The 18,821-nt window shown below is 47.0% G+C and overlaps 1 protein-coding gene across 1 annotated transcript in view; it reads right to left on the reverse strand.

Moving 5' to 3' along the window:
• Positions 1–18,821, reverse strand: part of ADAMTS2 (ADAM metallopeptidase with thrombospondin type 1 motif 2) — a 1,744,160-nt gene that overhangs the window by 272,232 nt on the left and 1,453,107 nt on the right. The window contains exon 13 of the mRNA XM_078653324.1: positions 4,872–5,005. Within this exon, the coding sequence (XP_078509450.1) occupies positions 4,872–5,005 (134 nt within the window). The remainder of the gene's footprint in view (positions 1–4,871; positions 5,006–18,821) is intronic.

An 18,821-nucleotide genomic window follows, 5' to 3' on the forward strand; every position in this document is an offset into this window, starting at 1 on the left:
TTCTTAGGTGAGGTCTGCTGAGGCGGCGTGGGTGGAGGAGGCAGGTCAGGGGAGGTTAAAGAGTGTGAGGCGGAACTCAGTTCATTGCCCAATGTTTTGATTTTGTTCTAAAAAAAACAAGGAGAATTCCTCGGAAGAAATTAGAGACTTGGGGTTTTCTTTCCATGTTTTGGCCAGTTTGTTAGACTAGTGTTTGATCAGTACAAAGAGTTTGCAGGGTCTGTTCTGGGCGTTCCCTGGTTGCAATCTGAAGAATTCTTTTTTTGAGTTGAGGACATTCCTGTTGTAAGTATTTCTGGCTTGGCTGAGAAGTTTTAGATGAGCGGCGGAGGGGTGCTGTCTCCAGGTTCTTTCGGATTGTCGGAGGGATCGCCTCTCATTGTTGAGGGACCTGGGGAACCATGGATTTTTATCTTTGGCTTGAGTTCTTTTTAGTTTTAGCAGGGCTAGGTCATCCAGAATGGACGACATAGTTACAGAGTAGTGATCATTGAGGTCACTGACAGATGTTATATGCGGGGGAGGGAGGTCAGATTTGCAACAAACCTCAAGTTCCTTGTGGTTCAGGTTCTTGGTGTCTCTGACTCAGCATTTAGGAAGCACCGGTTGGGGTGCCTTTGTCTTGTGGGTGCCAGGTAGAAGGAAAGTAATGGTGTGGTGGTCAGACCAATCACAAGGGTCTATAGAGATAAACTTAATGGTTGCTTCCTTGGAGATGATCCGGTCTAGAGTGGCCCCTTTCGAGTGTGTTGGGAGTGAGCAAGCTTGGGTCTGGGCTTGATCGGTCAGGAGGTCTTTAATGGCGTTGACATGAGGATGCTTAGGATCTGTTACTGAGGGGAGCTGGTCTGCAGGGGTTGATAGCGACCGTGCGGATGGGTGTTCTACACTCACATCTGCTAGACAAGGGGTAACTGGGGCTGCTTTATGGTCCTGGAGAATGGAGAGGATTTCCTTTTCAGTGAGGTCTAACGGGTTTGGTGTGGTGAGGGAAGGGTTGTAGGAAAGGGCGAGAGCTAGGGTTTCTTCCTCCGATAGGTGGCAAGGTTGCTTTCGCGGGCGAAGGTGCCTCAAGGAAAGAGTTAGTTGGTATTTGGGGAGCTCTGAGATAGGAGGGGAAGTGGGATTCAGCCGGGGCTTGAGGCTGGCGAAGGAGAGTTCGGCGAGGTGAAGGATGTTCGTTAGATCCCGGATATAGTAATGGATGCTCTGAAGTAGTATGGTGGCTTTGGAGTGCAGAGTATTGGTGTCCATACAAGGGGGTGGGGGCGCGGTAGAGGTCCTAGGAGGGTTAGGATGGGCTGAGTTAGGGAAGATAGGAGGCGTGGATTGTGGGCTAGAAGGGCTAGCTTGCCCTACATCGTAGGTAGTTTGAGGCGTACCGGACACAGAGTCCGAGAGGGGAGCATGGCGGGAGGAGACCGAGGGTCTTGTGTTGATTGCGTTAGAAAGGCCGGTACGTGAACTGAGGGGGTTAGGTTGAGCTGTGTTAGAAGCCATGGAGACCCTGGAGGGGGATAGAGGGGTGGGGACCAATGGTCTGGGGGCAGTAGTGTTAGCAAGGCCAGTAACCGAGCTGGAGGGGTTAGGAGGAGCTGTGTTGGAGACCCTTAGAGAGGAGGTTTGGGGGAGGTTAGTCGTCCCGGGCAGGGGGATTGGAAGAATGTCAAGGCAGGTGTTGGTCGCCTTGTAAATGGTACCACAGGTGCTAAGGGCAGTGTGGCTAGGGAAGGCTTCTAAGGGCTGCAGCACATATTGTGCCACCCTTAGAGGCTCTGTACCTTTACACACACACTGCCATTGCAGGCTGCATGTTTTGGTGCAGAACAAAGTGAAGAGTCGAAATGGCACATATCCCTGTGTGCCATGCCTACAACCCACTACCCTGGCATAGGACAGCCACCCCTCTAGCTGAGTGCACTATAACAGTGGTGTGGGTACAGGTGCATGAGCCCTGCAAGTACAGTAATGCCATTAAGAGAATATGGTGCTGGGAGTTTTTCCTTACATCCTCCACAGCGCAAAAATGGATTTACTAAAAACTGGGAAGTTTGGTATCAAACTTCTCAGCACATTAAACCCACACTGATGCCAGTGTGGGATTTAATGAAAAATGCACTCAGAGGGCATCTTAGAGATGTCCCCTGAAAAATGACCTAAGTCTAGTGTCCTGGCTGAGTAGCTGCTTGCCAGTTGCCACCACCAGACATGTTTCTGAACCCCTAGGTCGAGAGCCTGCTGCTCTCTGAGGTCTGAAACAATGCACATCAAGGGACGAGGTGCCAAGCCTCCTCCCCCAGGATGAGCAGGGACCACGAAGGGAAAGCTTCAAAGGCTTGCCACGTTTGTGAGCTGCCCCAGCCCTTTGCTGCTTCCAGCAACTATCTCCCACCGGTTCTGACCTCCACTTTCGGTGGGATAATCAGCAGAAAAAACAAGTGAGGAAGGGAGGATTGACCACCTTTGCCACCCCACCCCTCAGGTAAGGGAGGCAAGGTGAAGCACAACTCTCAGTCCCCGCCATCTTGCAGATGGGGGACCCAGCCAAGCAGAGAGAGGCAAATGCCCCTCTCCCACTGGAGGGTGGCATATTAGGGGTTGTATCCACCCTAAGGAAGAGACCCATTGGTGCCAACCTTTACTTACCTGTAGCACCCCTAAATCTACTATTTAGGGGCAACCCCGAACCTTGCCTCCTCAGACAAGAACCGACCAGAAGAAGAGAAGAAGAGGGACTGAAGAAGCTGTGCTAAACTAAGATGAAGAGGACACCCACTGACTTGGCCCCAGCCCTTCTGTCCTGTCCGCCCCTCAAACCTGCTTCAGCAAAATCCCAGTGTGTCATGCAGCCAGCAGCATTCAAGAACCCAAAGGACCTGCCCTGTCTTCCAAATCCAAGACTTTGTCTCCCGTGAGCACCGAATTTGCTCCCCAACAGATTCTGGCCCAAGCCAAATCCACAAGTCTGCACCACTCTGCACCCAAGGCCCCAGTTCAAGTGGCCCAACACCACGAGGAGTTCTCCCTGGTGATCCTGGCCGGAGAGCTGATGATCTCTGACCTACCTCAAATCTCCAGTTGATGCTTGCAGACCTTTTCTTGAGGATCCCCCTGATCGTGACCGGAGCTGATAAGAAAACCCGACGCATACAGAAACCCCTTCACCCGACGTCCCACAACCTTGGGTGGCCCAGCCAACGGTGTCCCAGCATTTCCAGGCATCACAACTTACCTTTCCAACCGGTGGTCACCTCCAGAAGATCATAGTCCCAGAGCCTGCAGTCTTTGTTGCAACCGGAGAATCCCCATTGAAATCAACAGGGCACCCAACGCCAAAACAGCACCTTGCACCCAGCCGCACTGTCCGCTGTGGGTGTACTATGGGTGCTAATTCAGATCCCCCTTTGCCCTGAGCATAACACCAGAAGCTTTGCTCGCACAATCTTGTGGCCTGCTTGTGAGCAGCCTTCAAATGGAGGCCCCCAAATTCCCATTTGGATAACATTTGGCCTCAGCACTCAGCACCTGGCCGCCCTAGTGCCGCTGAGGCTGCTTTGAGAGTGTATCCTTGACCCTGGGGGAACCCTGGTTCTAACGCTAGAAAACCAATCCCCAAACCCAAGTACTTACCGTAAAACCGATTTTCTTCTCCTTGGACTGCTTTGACTGCTTTCTTGTGAAAATTGTTGTGTGTGGAGTTGGCTTTGTATGAGAACTTGAAAAACTGCAAATATCTAAAAACTGATTTACTTACCTTTTTCTAGGAGATGTCCCAGTGTGATATCTAGGCATGTCACACTGAGTAGAAAAAGTAATCCATAAAGTAATCTGTAAAGTAATCAAAAGTAATCTAACAGTAATTTCAACTGTATTCCAAGTGTTTACAAACCTGTAACAAAGTCATTTTCATTCAGTTTGCTTATATTGTTCAACATGCCTTGAAAAGTACCATTTACACTTACCTGTGCCAGGCTTGCTTGGTTCCAGAAAATAAATATATCCAAATAATATTTTTATACAATCAAATTGGTCTTTGAGTGTGTGACATCATTTCTTGCCTGAGTGTGTACAACAAATGCTTAAAACAACCCTCTGATAAAGCCTTACTGCTCGCCCACACTACCACAAATAGAGAGTAGGGTGCTATCTACTTTTACCTCTGCCTACCTGTGGGGTTCCACTGGACTCTGTACACACTATACCTAATTTTGGTATAGTATGTACAGAGTCAACTTCCTACATGACCGCATGGGCATAGACTCATGGCTCTATCTGTTCAGCAAGGTGTTCACCACACAGTTAACAATGAGTAACGACCATCTCTAAGTAGTGAAGGTAAGTACATCTAGGTAAGTATTGAATTACTGTTCTTAACGCAGCAGCTACTTACCTTAACCATTTCCTGATGGCACATAAATCTGGACTTAAATGGGCCTTCCGGTGCAGTAGATTTCAAAACACCAGCTGACGTCATCAAACAAACTTTCTAGAATGCTTATTATTAGTGACAGATGCAGGAATGCGAGAAGAGATCGTTTTTTTCTCCACTCTGAACGGCTACTTTAAGAACAGTATATCTATACTTTAATGCATGCATACTTTGATGATATAGTAATGCAATAGTGGTGAACAGCCAGCACTCGATATTTTTGCACGTCGATATATTTTAACTCAAAATTGTGACACACAACAGTAACGTGAAATTAGGTGGGACAACAAAATCATACTTAAGTCTTTTTTTTAAAGAATATCACTGTATACTTTCTAAAAAGTAATGTTCTATGCTGGTCAATGTTTTTGATACTCTTTAAATAATTAATGAAGTTATTAGTATCATATATGAACGTCAGTAGGTTATTGAGTTTACTCACCAGGCAATCCCCTCGCACACAGACGCTGTAAGGGTCCTTATACGAGCAGAGTGTCCCATCATGAACCAGCCTTTTCATGTACACAACATCACCAGTTTCTTTTGACTGACAGTAAAGGTGGCACCGTTCCTTTTCTAGAGAGGGAGATTACAAACAACATCAGGTCAAGGGCAAGCTAAATGAAAAAACCTTTATGAGAATAGGACTGTTGTGCAACATAATCCTCTGATTCTCAGCTTAGTCACGTTTTGGAATTCGAAGATACAAAAAAGGCTGCACAAGAATGTGTGAGCATGCAAGTTCATGTGTTCCAGCTGGTGAATCACTGGATAAGAAAACAGTCTAAGACTACCAGTAAAAGTTATTCTTATAACCTCTTTGCAAATCGTGCCTTTTAGTTGGCCCTGCTACCTCAGCTGGCTTTACCTTCTAGCTAGTTTTTCCACACTCCTGTCTCAAGGGTCTACGTCGGGTAGTAAATGTCAGCTACACAATAATAACCCTCATTGGGCCCACTTGAAGAGGCACACTGAGGAAGCTGATGACATATATCTGTTTTACTTACATGAGAGAAGCATGCATGGAGAACTGCAGCAAGTATGGTGTTTAGGAAATTTCTGACCAGAAGGCTGCTGTGGCATTCTGTATCCATGTTTACGGTAGCCATACACAGCCTGGGAGTTCTGTTTCAATGAGTTCAGGGATTTAAGTGGGATGAAAAAACTGGAGGGGGATGGGAGGGGGACGGGAGGGGGACCTCCCAATGGGGTGTGGCCGATGTAATTAAGGGCGTCGCTTAAAAACACATATGCTAGAAATCATTGCCTAGCAAAGTGTGCCACCCGACTGGTATTTTACTGCTTCTGTCCTTACATCCAGATATACAATACAACAAGTAACATTACACCTACAACAAGGCAGCACTGTTGGTTTTGTCAATGGTTGTTAGTTGCGTAACATAAATAAACAACAGCTACGGTTTTGTTGTATATAACATTGAAAATGCTTCAGTTCCGACGTGATGAGATTTTGAAAGAACTATAACGAGTCTCTCTGAAGTTACATCAAAGGCAGTGAAGGGCGGTACTGCTGCAGAGTTCAGATTTATTTTTCACCCGGAGGGTGAGGGCAGAAATGGCGAGCACGATAGGGACACATCTCAGCACACACGTTTTTGAACTGCCGGTGCTCAGCACTCGCAGGACCCGGCCCACTTAAAGCCCTGCATGAGGTGATGACTTGACTGTTTTAATAGTCACATCACCACTAGAATGTTATTCTTAGAATTGGTAGTCTTGCAGTTAGGTAGAAGATACAGACCAGACCTGAAGTTGTTGGAAGGGATCTCCTGATTTTTTATACTTAAATAAAGAAGCCACTCTCATTACCATTGGATGCTGTCTGTGTGTATTTATTACAATGTAACAGCTGCCTAATCAACGTGTCTCTATGTGGAGCCATAATGTAATTGGTTATATATGTCTACAATGATAGTCTGCTTGTAGAAAGCTAATTCAATGTGCCACTCCAAGAAGTGCCTCTAGTGCACAAGTGGCTACTTTGGAAGCTGTGGAAGCTTTCAGAGATCAGTCATTCCTCAAGGCTGAGCCACAAGCTTGCGGATGAAGTGAATACTTGGCAGGCCTTTGGGTCCTGATGCTCATATGTGGCCAAGGCAAAGAACGTCTCTGTTTAGGTGGACTCTAAGCTGGGAAGCGACTAGTCCTGGAAGGCGGGTTGGTCCTCCAGAGACCTAAAAGTCAGATAATCGAGTACTAGCCCAGGTTCAGTTCACCAGTGAGCAGAGTCCAGGCCACTAATGAGTAGAGACCTTTCAGAGCTTCTTGATCACAGTATCTTTTCATGAGTTACAAAAGACAGGAGACAGAGAGGAGTTTCAGGAACCAATAACTTCTTTGTAGGCAGAAACACAGGTCTCATGAAGTCTCCTCCGCTTATCCAGAAGCTCAGACTGGGCCCTGGGTTAGAGACCCAGCTGGAAACTGGGGTGGAGTTAATTCCATGGCCAGCCATGTCTCTAAGAACACTGGAGGGGGTGGTAGGCCTGTAGCGGCCTCCCTGGGATAAGAAACTCTGACCGAGTCCTCTGTCCGAGCTCCGAATTGCCTTGGGTTGGATTCCCCCGGTCCTGGGCTCCATTTTCCACACCTCTGTGTCTCAAAGTGCATGGGAGGAGGTCCTGACGGACTGGGGAGGCTGCCCCTACTTGTCTGGGGTTAGAAGCTCTGACCGGGCCCGGTTCGGTGCTCTAAGAAGCTCCCCCCCATAGCCCCTAGCCTGATACCCAGCTCAGGCTCCGAGAGCCCAGGCCTCATAGTCCCTGTTCCCTACAAGGATGAGTTGAATCCTTTTTCAGAAGTCACAGAGCAACCAGTTGGTCATCCTTTGAGTCCTGGCATCTGGTCACTCGAAACCCCGATGATCTGGTCAGGTGTAATGTTTCCTATGGCACGTCTAGATGGTTGGGTTGCCCTAAAAGTCCAATGAGGCCTCTTTTGACTCTTTAAGTCCAGAGAGGGCTCTAGAAGGTTAGTGTGTTTTCTCTGACAGCCACCTTTGTCACTATGAATGCACAGATTACAAGAAAGGTGGGCAGTTCTGCTACAGATTAGTAGGGACAGGGTCCCTGGTTCCACCTTGTTGTCCAGTCATTCTCCCTCAGGTGCCCCCAGGGCGTGGACAGACCCCCAAGGACTCCGGGGGCCTGAGTCTGCAATTTCCTTCCAGCCCTGTTCAATGGGCCTTTCCTCTAAGCCTTGCTTTCCGGAGAGTGCAGGGATGCAAATTACAAAGTTGACAACGCTTTGAAGGGCGGACTGCTCTGGGAGCATTCAGCCAGCACTCTACTGTGATCATGGTGGCTGGGCTAACCAGGAAATCCAGATGATGGCTCATTTAACTCGTCAAGCCCAGTCAGGGCTTCAGGTCAGATATGTTCACTCCGATGGCCCCCTCTCACTTGGTGTGCACGGATTTCATGAAAGGCAGGTATCCTTCCTCCAGGTTATTAGCAACAAAGTATGAGGAAACCCATTGTCCTCCCGTCTTTCTATCCAGGTTCTGCAGGGGCCTGGGCTGGCCAGACCTAGGGTGCCAGGGGCCTGAGTCTGTGGCTATTTTCCTGCCCTGTCCAATGGGCCTTACCTTCAATCCTTGCTTTCCAGCGAGCAGGCAGGGATGTAAAACTGATATCCCCATGCAAGGCAGCCTGAAGGGAGTGTGGAGGGCAGTGTATCCAGTGTAGTCTGATTGGATGGGTTCAGTAGTTCTGTGGTGGAAGCTGTGATATCGTATAAATAACAGGCAGGCACAGCAGGACTCCGTGACAGGAGATGTATTGGCCGTTTCCCTGCACAGCTTGCTCTCTGCACCTTATTCTCCACACCAGTACAGTAACTGCCTTCCTTCAAATCCAAACCTTCTAAATCTATATTCTACAGCAAATGTCATTCTATTCTAGTCTGACATTGTATCATTACAGAAGCCCCTGACCCAGTGCTCCTTTTTCCAGCTGTGTCGTACAGTACCTGGTACCGGGTCCTGAAGGCCTGGGAGGGCTCCCTTGCTGCTCTGGGTTAAGAAGCTCTGACTGGGCCCCGGTCAGTGCTCCATGAGGCCCTCTTGTAGCTCCTTGCCTGATACCCAGCTCAGGCTCAGAGAAACCAGGAATCAGAGTCCCTGTCTGCTCCATGGGCTTGCGGAACCCTTGTCCTGGAAGTCCCAATGAGGGCTCATTTGACTATTGATTCCAGCCAGGGCTTCAGGAGGTCAGGTGCATTTTCTATGATGGCTCTCTCTGTCACACGGTGTGCACAGATTATACAAAAGGGGAGTAGCATTGGTCTGGATTAGTAGGGACAGGGTACTCGGGACCCACTTGTGGTCCAATAGTTCTCGTTCAGGTGCTGCCTTGGACTGTGTCTGCCATCCAACCCTGAACGTTGGGCTTTTCCTCCGAGCCTTGCTTCCCGGAGAGCAGGCAGAGATACGAAGTTGACATCCCAGTGCAGGGCGGTCTGCTCAGGGGGTGGTTTAGCCAGCACTGTACTATGATTGTGATGCTCGGGCTGGTCTGGATGTTCTCATTTGCCTCTCCAAGCCCAGAAAGGGCTTCAGGAGGTCAGTTGGGTTTGATATGATGGCCCTGTTTCACTTAGTGTGCATGGAAGCCTTCCCCTGGCTTAACTGGAACACGGTAGCAGGGGACCCCCCTTGTCATCTGGTCTTTCTCCCCATGGACTGCAAGGACCTAGGTCAACCCACACTGGGATCCCAGGAACCTGAGTCTGTAGCTCCCTTCCAGTCCTCTCTGATGGCTCATTCAACTGAGCCTTGCTTCCCAGAAAGCAGGGAGGGATGCAAATCTTACATTCCTGTGATGGGTGGCCTATTCAGGCTGGTTAAGCCATCATTGTACTCTTATTGATTAGGCACACTTGGTCCATTTAGAGAAGGGATGATTAGCTAGTCTCAGCTGTTGTTTCCATCCTACCTCGACTGTCCGACTAGAGGCTACTGAGCAAAGTGAAGGCCTAGTAGCCTGACAGCTTGTGTAGTGGTCTGACCAGAGTGGATGAGGTGGGGTGGCGCTTGTCTCTAGATACTACCTAGTGGTCTGGGCCCCATGTACCTGTCCATTACCCTTTTCCACCTAGTGCCTTTTACACAGCAGATCTGAACAACAGTTCGGTGGGGTGGTCCTAGGCAATCCAGGCCATGATGCAGCAACCTCTGTGTCTTGCTAAAACTGGAACTTGGCCACCCTTCCCTTCTGCTATTGCAGAGCAGGTTGGGCCTGCTAGTGCCTATGACACTGCCCAGTCCCCACAGCACCCTGCAGGCAAGATGGGACTCCCAAATCAGGCTTCCAAGCATTGCGAAGGTCAGCTCCAGGAGTAGCATGTGCCACCTACTCCCGGCCAGCAGGTGCGTCTATCTGGTTGATCCTGCCAGTAGCATATGCTTATCTCAAAGATTAGGCTATGTATCTGTAAGTACACATGGTGGGTACAATGAAACAGCAAAGGGCTCATTAAATAAGTTATGGTTTCTTTGATAGCTCGATTTGCTACTGGGATAACTGTGGAAATTCTAACACTAATACATGCTGATGAGCGCTAACCTACCGGGTTCATGCATTTCTCAAACCAAGACTAATTCCGGGCTTACCTGGCCCTTTAGTGACTCTAGATAACCTGGTGGCATAAGTGGGAGGACCTCGGGCCACGAAGTAAAATATCACTACTACTCTTGTTTTCTCACTTACCTGGTGATGTGTGGTGGCCCGAGGTTGGGGCTCTTGCTTTTGGCTCCAAGTTCTCAGCTCCCATTGGGCGCAACCCACTCTGAGTACAGTGGCATATGGGGAGTCTGAATGGGGCTGTACACCTGTCAAACTATAACACAGTTGTCCTAAGGTGAGCTCAGGGAGGACAGACAGAAAGCTCCCGCTGAGCAGCAGGGCAAAAGCATGCATGATCTTGATTTTTAGTATGATCTTTCTGACTTTTTGGGTTTCAAGCAGGAGGTGTCAGAAAGGTTGCAACAGGGATAACTGGCTGGTGGCAGGCAAAGCATTCATAGCGAGGTCGCTTTTTGATCCTTTTGTGGCAGCTCTTCATATCATTTTGAAGCAGAATTCATCAAGCATTGGATTGTTCACCCATTAAAAGGAAACTTGTCCTGGGATAAGACCATCGTGAGGCAGGCTTGTTTTACCATACTAATGAAGTGTTGTTGCAATCGTAATCCTGCTCAGTACGAGAGGAACCACAGGTTCAGATATTTGGCGTGTGTTTTTAGCCCAGGAGCCAATGGCGCAAAGCTACAATCTATGGGATTATGACTGAAAGCCTCTCTAAGTTAGAATCCTCGCTAAACTGTAATTAATCCATAGTGCTATAGAGCCTCAGTTGGCCTGGAACAACCAGCCTCTGGGCTAGTACATGAAGCAGCTTGCTCTGGGACTAAAATGTAGTTGGAAGGGGGCCTCCTCCATTGCCCTTAGTGTACCGCATGTTTGTTTGACTCCTGGTACTAAATCATTTGTAAAGTGCCCAATTCTGGGTTAACGTTTTCTAAGTAGGGGATGGGGCTGCCTTGCTGAGATTTATTTAAAAGCATCCTCTGAGCCACCCTTTTGTCTCCATCCATGGGTGCAAGTACCACCTGGGAGTCCCTCGGCCACCAGGCTGGTGGGAGGGATGGGGTGTGGGCCCTTCGGATGCTGCATCCATCGCATGCAGTATGGCTTCGGGACCTCACCCTCCAGTCCTGCCCCTCCAAGAGCAAGGATGGGGGTTGATCCCTTGCAGTTCAACAAGGTGATCATTTGGGCAGAGTGGGCACCAGAGGAGTAGCATGAAGGCAAGAGGCCAGTTGTTGATTCGAGGGAGAAGCCTCCTGAGTGCTGGCCCCATCATCATCTGCTGCCATGGTACTCTGGTCACCATGATGCCCCAATATCAGTATGGTCATTGAGCATATAGACATGAGCGTAGTTTCACTATATGTTTAGGGAAAACTGTTTAGGGAGCCAGCAGATGTTGGTAGATGGATTCATTCTTTGTTGTTGGCACATAACCAATTTAAAGAGCTTATACTTGAAAGTGTCTGGTCCTAGATATAGTTTTCCTGTGATGTGGGATCTCATGTGTCTGAGGTAGTTGATTTAGCTAGTGATCACCAAACTAGGACTATAGACCACCTTGGTTTACCATACACCACAATACCATGAGAAAAAAAAAAATTCAGATTGACCAGCCTGAACTAACAATAAAACACCATAGGTGTCTAGGTTGTAAAGTAGGGGAGTCCAAAAGTCCACTCTGGATTTGGAACAGTACAAAACATTTTAATTAAGGGTGCTGGCCTTGTACTCCGCTATGGAGTCGGAGTTTTGCGGCAACTTTGCATTCCCAGCGGAACACGGAGTTGATAAATCTCCGCAAACTCCGCTGGCGGAGTGGAGTACTCTGCCTGGGGTAATATTTTTTGCTGACTCACTCGTGGTTATGTTTGGCCCAGTTCCATCTGCCACCAAAAGAACACAATGTGCTAGGAGGTCTTTTAAAGAAATGAAACTCTGTTTTCTTGCAATAAAGTTTTAATGAAGTAATCTTCATTCTGGAGGCAACTGCTTGTATGCAGTACTAAAAGGTTATATTGGGCAGAGCCCAGATTGTTGCAGAAGGAAATGGTTATTTCGGTATAATGTACACAGAAAATCAGTCAGTGCGACCATAGGATTTAAAGAGGAAGGCTAAGATACAGATTAAACAGTGATGGTCTCAAGATGAGCCCTTAGGGATTCCTGCAAGTTAGAAGTTTAAGAAATGACTTAAATTGGGGGCTCAGAGAGAAAAGGAAGGGGAGTACATTGAATTTCCAATTGTTCCTTGTTAGACTTGTCAGCCTTAGGGTGGTCTTCCCCCAAACGTTTTTGCCACGTTCCCTTTATTTTGCTGTTTTTTGTTGACCTTTGGACTTCGGGCTCCTTACCACTGCTAAACAGGGATAGAATAGAAGTCACCACTAAGGTAGGCCCTAGGTAGCCCATAGGGCATGGTGCATTGCAATTAAAAGGTTGGACATGTGCTTTTTAATTTTATGTGCCCTGGAAGTGAAAAACTCCTAAATTTACTTTTCACTACTGTGACGCCTACCTTTGCCATAGGATAACACTGGATTACATTTATTAATTGCCAACGTTTGATTGTGAAAACGTAAATGTTTCATGTTTGGTGTCTGAGGAAATGTAATTTAAAACCCCTTTTAATGGTAAAGTCGGATTTTCAGTTAAAACTTTGAAAATGCTACTTTTAGAAAGCTTATCAAAGACAAAGGGGGGTACCTGACTCCTTTGTTATTTTCAGCTTTATCTCTTTATAGCATCAATCAAACCAATGCCTTTTATGTTTGATTTGTGTTATTTATTAAACCATTTTGTTTAAGATTTTTTTGGGCTAAATTCAAAATTAGGAAAAGGAAATACACAAATTTCAAATGACATAAATAAATAGTACATGAAACAATTCACAAAATTACATTCATGGACAAAACATTGAAGTGTGCAACAATTCCAAAAGGAAACGTTTTTTTATACCATTTCATAAATACACTGCAAACCTTAGGACTGTCAATTAGACCAAAAATCAAGGAAAAGCCTAACAGAGGGAACTACTTTTTGCATATAGGAGGGGAATTTATTTTTCAGTCCGATTCCCTCAACCTCAAAATTATACTTTTGACAGTTCCTCAATGTTTTAGAATGCCAATGCGTTTCAAAGCTCAGGCTTAAAGTACTGTGCCTATCATCAGGGCTTCTTATTCATGGATATTTCATGAAAATCTGAAAAATAAATGATGCAAAAAAGCAGGTATAAGAAAATGTGTGACTAATCTACGTGGCTTTAAAACACAACTCTCCTGCATTCCAACAGGTTCTGGCACTTGCTGGACAAAGAATTACCTGATAAAACTTGGTTGCAATCAAATGCCCATACAACTTAGTACGAATGTGTTTTTTGTGCAGGCGAGTCAATTTTTTAAGCCTCGTTTTGTTGTTTGGCCGAAGTGTTGAACGAAACTGAGGAAGAAGGAGAGGGGGTGGATATCAGATTCTGAATGTGAGCTTCCGTGAATGATAGTGTCTCCTTTTCAGACATAATCTACAGGCGAAAATTCCACCTGTACTGACTTAAGCAATATATATATATTGTTGGGGAGGGGACCAGAGCCGAGAGCCCCTTTAGTGGTTTCAATTTAGAGCGGGTTGTTACTTGCGAGGGTTGGACACCAGGGCTGGGGCTTTGATAAGTAGATTAGTTCTTACTGGGTTCCTAGATGTATTTATACATGTATATATATTTTTTTGTCTCTAGGGGTCAACTTATCAGGGTTGTACCTTAGAGTGTCCAGGTGATACTTATCCACCGAGGACCGGACATTCCACCGACTGTCTGCGCAGCACCAATACAGTGATTTTCAGAATTTTTGTTGTTTTGCTTCCTATATTTAGGATTGGGACATTAATATCGGGTGAGTCTGTGCTGCTATCTTGGATTTCATAACTACGCACCCAATGCATAGTCCAGAGTTCTATTTTATACTATACTAGCAGCCCGTCCCGACGTTGTCCGGGTATGAAATAGAGTGTGTGTAATGTGTGTATTTGGCAAGGGCAATTTATTTTAAAATCTCGCGGTAGACAACATTTTTTAATTCATTAGAATATGGACGGAGAAGGCCCAGCTGCAGCCCTGGTTGATGTTAGCAGGCGCGTGTAATCGGTGTGTTGATCCGCTGCCTGAGCCCAGCTGCAGCCCTGGTTGATGTTAGCAGGCGCGTGTAATCGGTGTGTTGATCCGCTGCCTGAGCCCCGCTACAGCCCTGGTTGATGTTAGCAGGCGCGTGTAATGTCGTTGAATGAGAGAGTTATCAGACGCGGGTAAATCTGTTTAATGAGAGAGTTGAGTGACAGCGAGTAGGAGAGGCTGCAGTAATTGTCCCCGCAGACACGCTCATTTGCGTGTTCCCCCACTTGAGGCCCAGATGCAGGCCTGTTTGATGTTAGCAGGCGTGTGTTCCCCCGCTTGAGGCCCAGATGCAGCCTTGGTTGATGGTAGCAGGCGCGTGTAATTTCGTTGAATGAGAGAGTTCAGTAACAGCGCACAGGAGAGGCTGCAGTAACGTTACTTACCAGGCCTCCAGGTGAACGCGTTTGTCACGCCTCCAGCACACGGCCACAGCAGACGATCTTCTGATTAATGTACGACCCACATGGCATGAAGGGCAGAACGTAGCACACGCCCCCAGCGTTTCTCACACCCCCAGCGTGCCCCTTGATGCTGCGCAGCAACGTAATTGGCGCTTGTATATACGACTTACATGGCATGAAGGACAGGCACACGCCCCCAGCGTTTGTCACGCCCCCAGCACACACCCACAGCCCACGATGTGATGGCCATACCACACGCCCCCAGCGTTAGTCACGCACTCAGCCCACGCCCACAGCACAACGCAGACACGCCCACAAGGGACTACTTTGCTGGCACGGTTCTTTTACCTTTTAAATGTATAGAGGAGTTGGCCTAACGGCTAAGGCGCTCGACCTCGGACCTGGGGATCTGGGTTCGAGTCTTGGTAACTACACCAAACATCCGGTGATTCTGGGCAAATCACTTAATCTCCCCGTGCCTAACAAAAATGAATGTCGGTCCTCATGTAACGTAACTGGTGCTATGTAAAGCGCTCTGATACCTGATTCAGTTCGGGTCAAGTTCGCTCTATATAAAACTCTGCAAAACTAAAAAAAAATATGGTGGCTGTCAGCATAGCTTATGTCCTTCTGCTGCAACTGCCCTTTCCAACGCTGTATTGGGTGTTGTGATTGGTGCTGTGGTTACTGAGATTACCCGCCTCAAAGGTTTGGGCTCTCTCTTTATAATATTAGTATGGATGTGTTTGTCATTCCAGGCCAAACCAGGGTCGGGTGGAGCCCTGCTGTCTGGGTCTCTGACCATATGGCTGAATACTAGTGTTGGCATTGATACATACATCTTTGGTAAGTGGGGCACGAACGCCACTCTACATATGGGTAGTGGTCTGGCACTGGAGGCCAGAAAACTTAACTGTGTAACTTTTTTAGTTTCGATATGGGCCAACACCCAGCAACTTTAACTTGTTTAGATAAAGTCACCTCTATATACTTTTTTGTCACACCATTGTGCAGTTTTGACCATGGTAACAAGTATATGTTTTGAATCTGTGCAGGCCATTGTGCAATCGACTTCAATCTCAGGATCAGTCCATAGATGTCATTTACTATTCTTGGGTACTCTGTTTTATATCTTGTTTATCATGTACAAGCCACATCATGAATTTATTTTTGTGGCTAGGTTTTATTGACAGCTCGTTCACATATATCGTATATAGGCATGTCGTATATTCGGTATACGGAACGGCCTATCAATAACAGTATCGTTAAGATAGAAAGATCACAACAAACAATATTATTTCCAGGGACTGTGCAAGAATAGAAACCCAGATGGGTTTACTCGGGCTGTTTCTGTGGTCATGGTACAGGTGTATCATCATGTCAAAATGTTCTAGTCTTATATAACATCTTCCTGTAACTAGTGTTTTTGCACATTGGTAGTACCAGAGTGACTATACAATTGATTTTATCCTGTCATTACTCTGTCTTTCTTTATATTTAGTTTGGATTTCGTGTAACAAGGTATCCCTAATTGGAGTTTGGTTTCATTCTTATTTGCTGCGCTTCAGTGACGTTGCTTCTACTCACTAGAATTCGTCAACATTCCGGAATTTTTGGTGGGTGTACAGTTGTATTTGTTTATATAGCTCGATTTGCACACTTATCACCTGGGTGAGCATGCTGGTGATGGCCCTGCACTAATACAACTGGGGTGTTCGCGCAGCACCCATTTTTGTTCACTTTATATTCCTAATTCAAGGTGTAGTGATCATAAATGCGTGGATACTCTTTGGACTTTTGGGACTATGAGCTTTTGGTCATTTTCTCTTTTTCTTTTCTTTTCTTAAATCTCATATTTTTGGTGTTTCTTGATCTCTTCTTCTCCAATGTAAGGCACATTGTCTTGTCTTCCATATTATATAGTGAAGATCATTTAATGATTGTATATGGAAAAGAAAACAATGTGCTATTTGAGAAGTTAATACGGTTTTTAAGTCTGCTGGGAGATTTTTTACAGCGGAGAACAATAGGTATGTCTTGATACAGAGGCCAGAAAGATGTTTCAAGGGTGGTCAGGAAAGACAAATGGCGTGTAGCACTCCAGCCAGAATACAGGAAAGTAGGGATCCTGCTGGGGGCTAGATTATATAAAACTTGCAAGATTAGTAAAAGTTACATCCTCCATTGCACTTCTTTTCTCCCCGGGCCTCTTACATATCACCATTGGTGGTTCTGTCCTCTTACACCGACCACTCACCATTCCCTCTCTCTTGCCTCTACTTAAGTTTGTGTGCTGGTTGTGCCTCTCATATATCCACCTGTCACATCCATGGACTACCCTGCCCCTCTCATCTGTCTGTGAGCTAGTTTCTGTCACCTTACCAGTCGCCTCTTCCCTTTCACTCTCCTACTCTTTTCCTGTGTTCTGTCACTTGCCCGGTTCAGTGGTTCGCAAATATCACAAGAATTCAACAAGAGGTCTGTCTGTCGCTGCAGGAAGTGAGTCTCACTCATTTAGGGCTGCCTTCTCTTGTGCTCCGGGTATTCTGGTTGCTGTCTTTGCACCTCCATGTCCAAAATGGTCATCACTTGTCTGAGAGTTTGCAGCTGATTTAAAGCTCCACGGCTGCTAGTCCAGTTTAGGTTTTCATTCTCTTACCTTTACCTTTTCCATATTGGCTATCTCTGACTTTCTTTCTTTCTGATTTTCCCAATCGCAAAATTATGGTTCCTATCGTGTAATGTTTGATGTCATTTCCTTTTCCTGTTCTCTTTGTGATGTGTTCCTACATCTGTTTCCTTGCTTCCTTCACCTGTTTAGTTCCTCCTCTGCTACCTGTCGCCTGTTCCTGTACATTGCCCTGTGCACCCTGTCTGCTCTCACACTGTACCCTCTGCTCACATACAGTGTACTCTACATCCTGCCTCTTTTACTCACACACTGTCTGTAATGTTGTGATGCAGTCTAGTATCTGGGAGTGGGCGGAGCTAGGGGGCCACAGGAAGAGGAGGAGCGGAGACAGGAAAGGGACAGTTAGAGTAGGGACGGGGACCGACCAAGAAGCAAAGAATAAAGCTCCTTGATAAACATACATAAAGTGTTTGTCGTTATTAAGACAAAGACACAACAACTGGCGACGAGGGTGGGATGGTGCAGTTGCTACCCACAGAACCCCTGAAGGAGCGTCCCGTCCCCTGCAGCATGAAAGGAGAAGAAAAACGCTGTTGAGACACGAGGCCGCCGCCCAGATCAAGAGGCCAGCGGTAGTTGACCCTGCTCCGCGATCCGTTAATTGCGTAGAGCCCAGAGGAAGCAAATGCCAGTAAGCGCTGGGGCGTTTTGAAGCAGTGCCCCGGTTCGCGCCAAAACGCGGCTCACCCCCGATGCGTGCAAGTCGGCACGCACTTCATGAGAAGAAGTCGGGAGCCCACCCCGACTCTGCCTACCGCTCCGGTGACTAAGGAGCGTCTGCGGTGCTGCCCAGGACTTGGGAAGTGTCCTAATGACGAGCGCTGTCGAGCGCCAAAGACGACTGATTTCGAGCGCCACTCGGCGCCAATATCGGGAGCTCACCCCGGATGCGTGAGACTTGGCACGCGGCGGCCGAGATCGACGGCGACTGAAGAAAGTAAGTCGGGAGCCTACCCCGATCTTACCTGGATGTTGCACCAATGCAAGAAAGTGAGAGGCTGTAAAGAAGCCCCATCGCCTCCAAGACCGGCTGCCGGTGAGTCCTGGGAAAGAATCAGCCTTGAGAGAATGAATGGAGATGAAGTCTCGTGTGAGCTGAGAGTTCAGTGTCGGTGGTCATCTTGGAGTCAGGCAGCTGTCAGGACATCCCCTACGTGAGGATTGCAAGTGGCCATCTTAAAGTCAGGCAGTGTCAGACATTAAGAAATAAGCATTTATAGATGTAAAACAAGCACTGGCAAAAACAACAGGCAAACAAACAAGCATTGGCAAAGACCAAACAAGCATTGGCGAAGACAATAGACATTAAGAAATAAGCATTGGTAAATGCAAAACAAGCATTGGCAAAAGCACGCAGCAAACGAACAAGCATTGGCAAAGACCAAACAAGCACTGGCGAAGACCAAACAAGCATTGGCGAAGCCAATAGACAAGCAGACAAGCATTGATAAATGCAAATTAAGCATTGGCAAAAGCAAGCAGCAAGCAAACAAGCATTTTCGAAGACCAAACAAGCATT

This window comes from Lissotriton helveticus, chromosome 7 (assembly GCF_964261635.1).
Source record: "Lissotriton helveticus chromosome 7, aLisHel1.1, whole genome shotgun sequence".
NCBI lineage: Eukaryota > Metazoa > Chordata > Amphibia > Caudata > Salamandridae > Lissotriton > Lissotriton helveticus.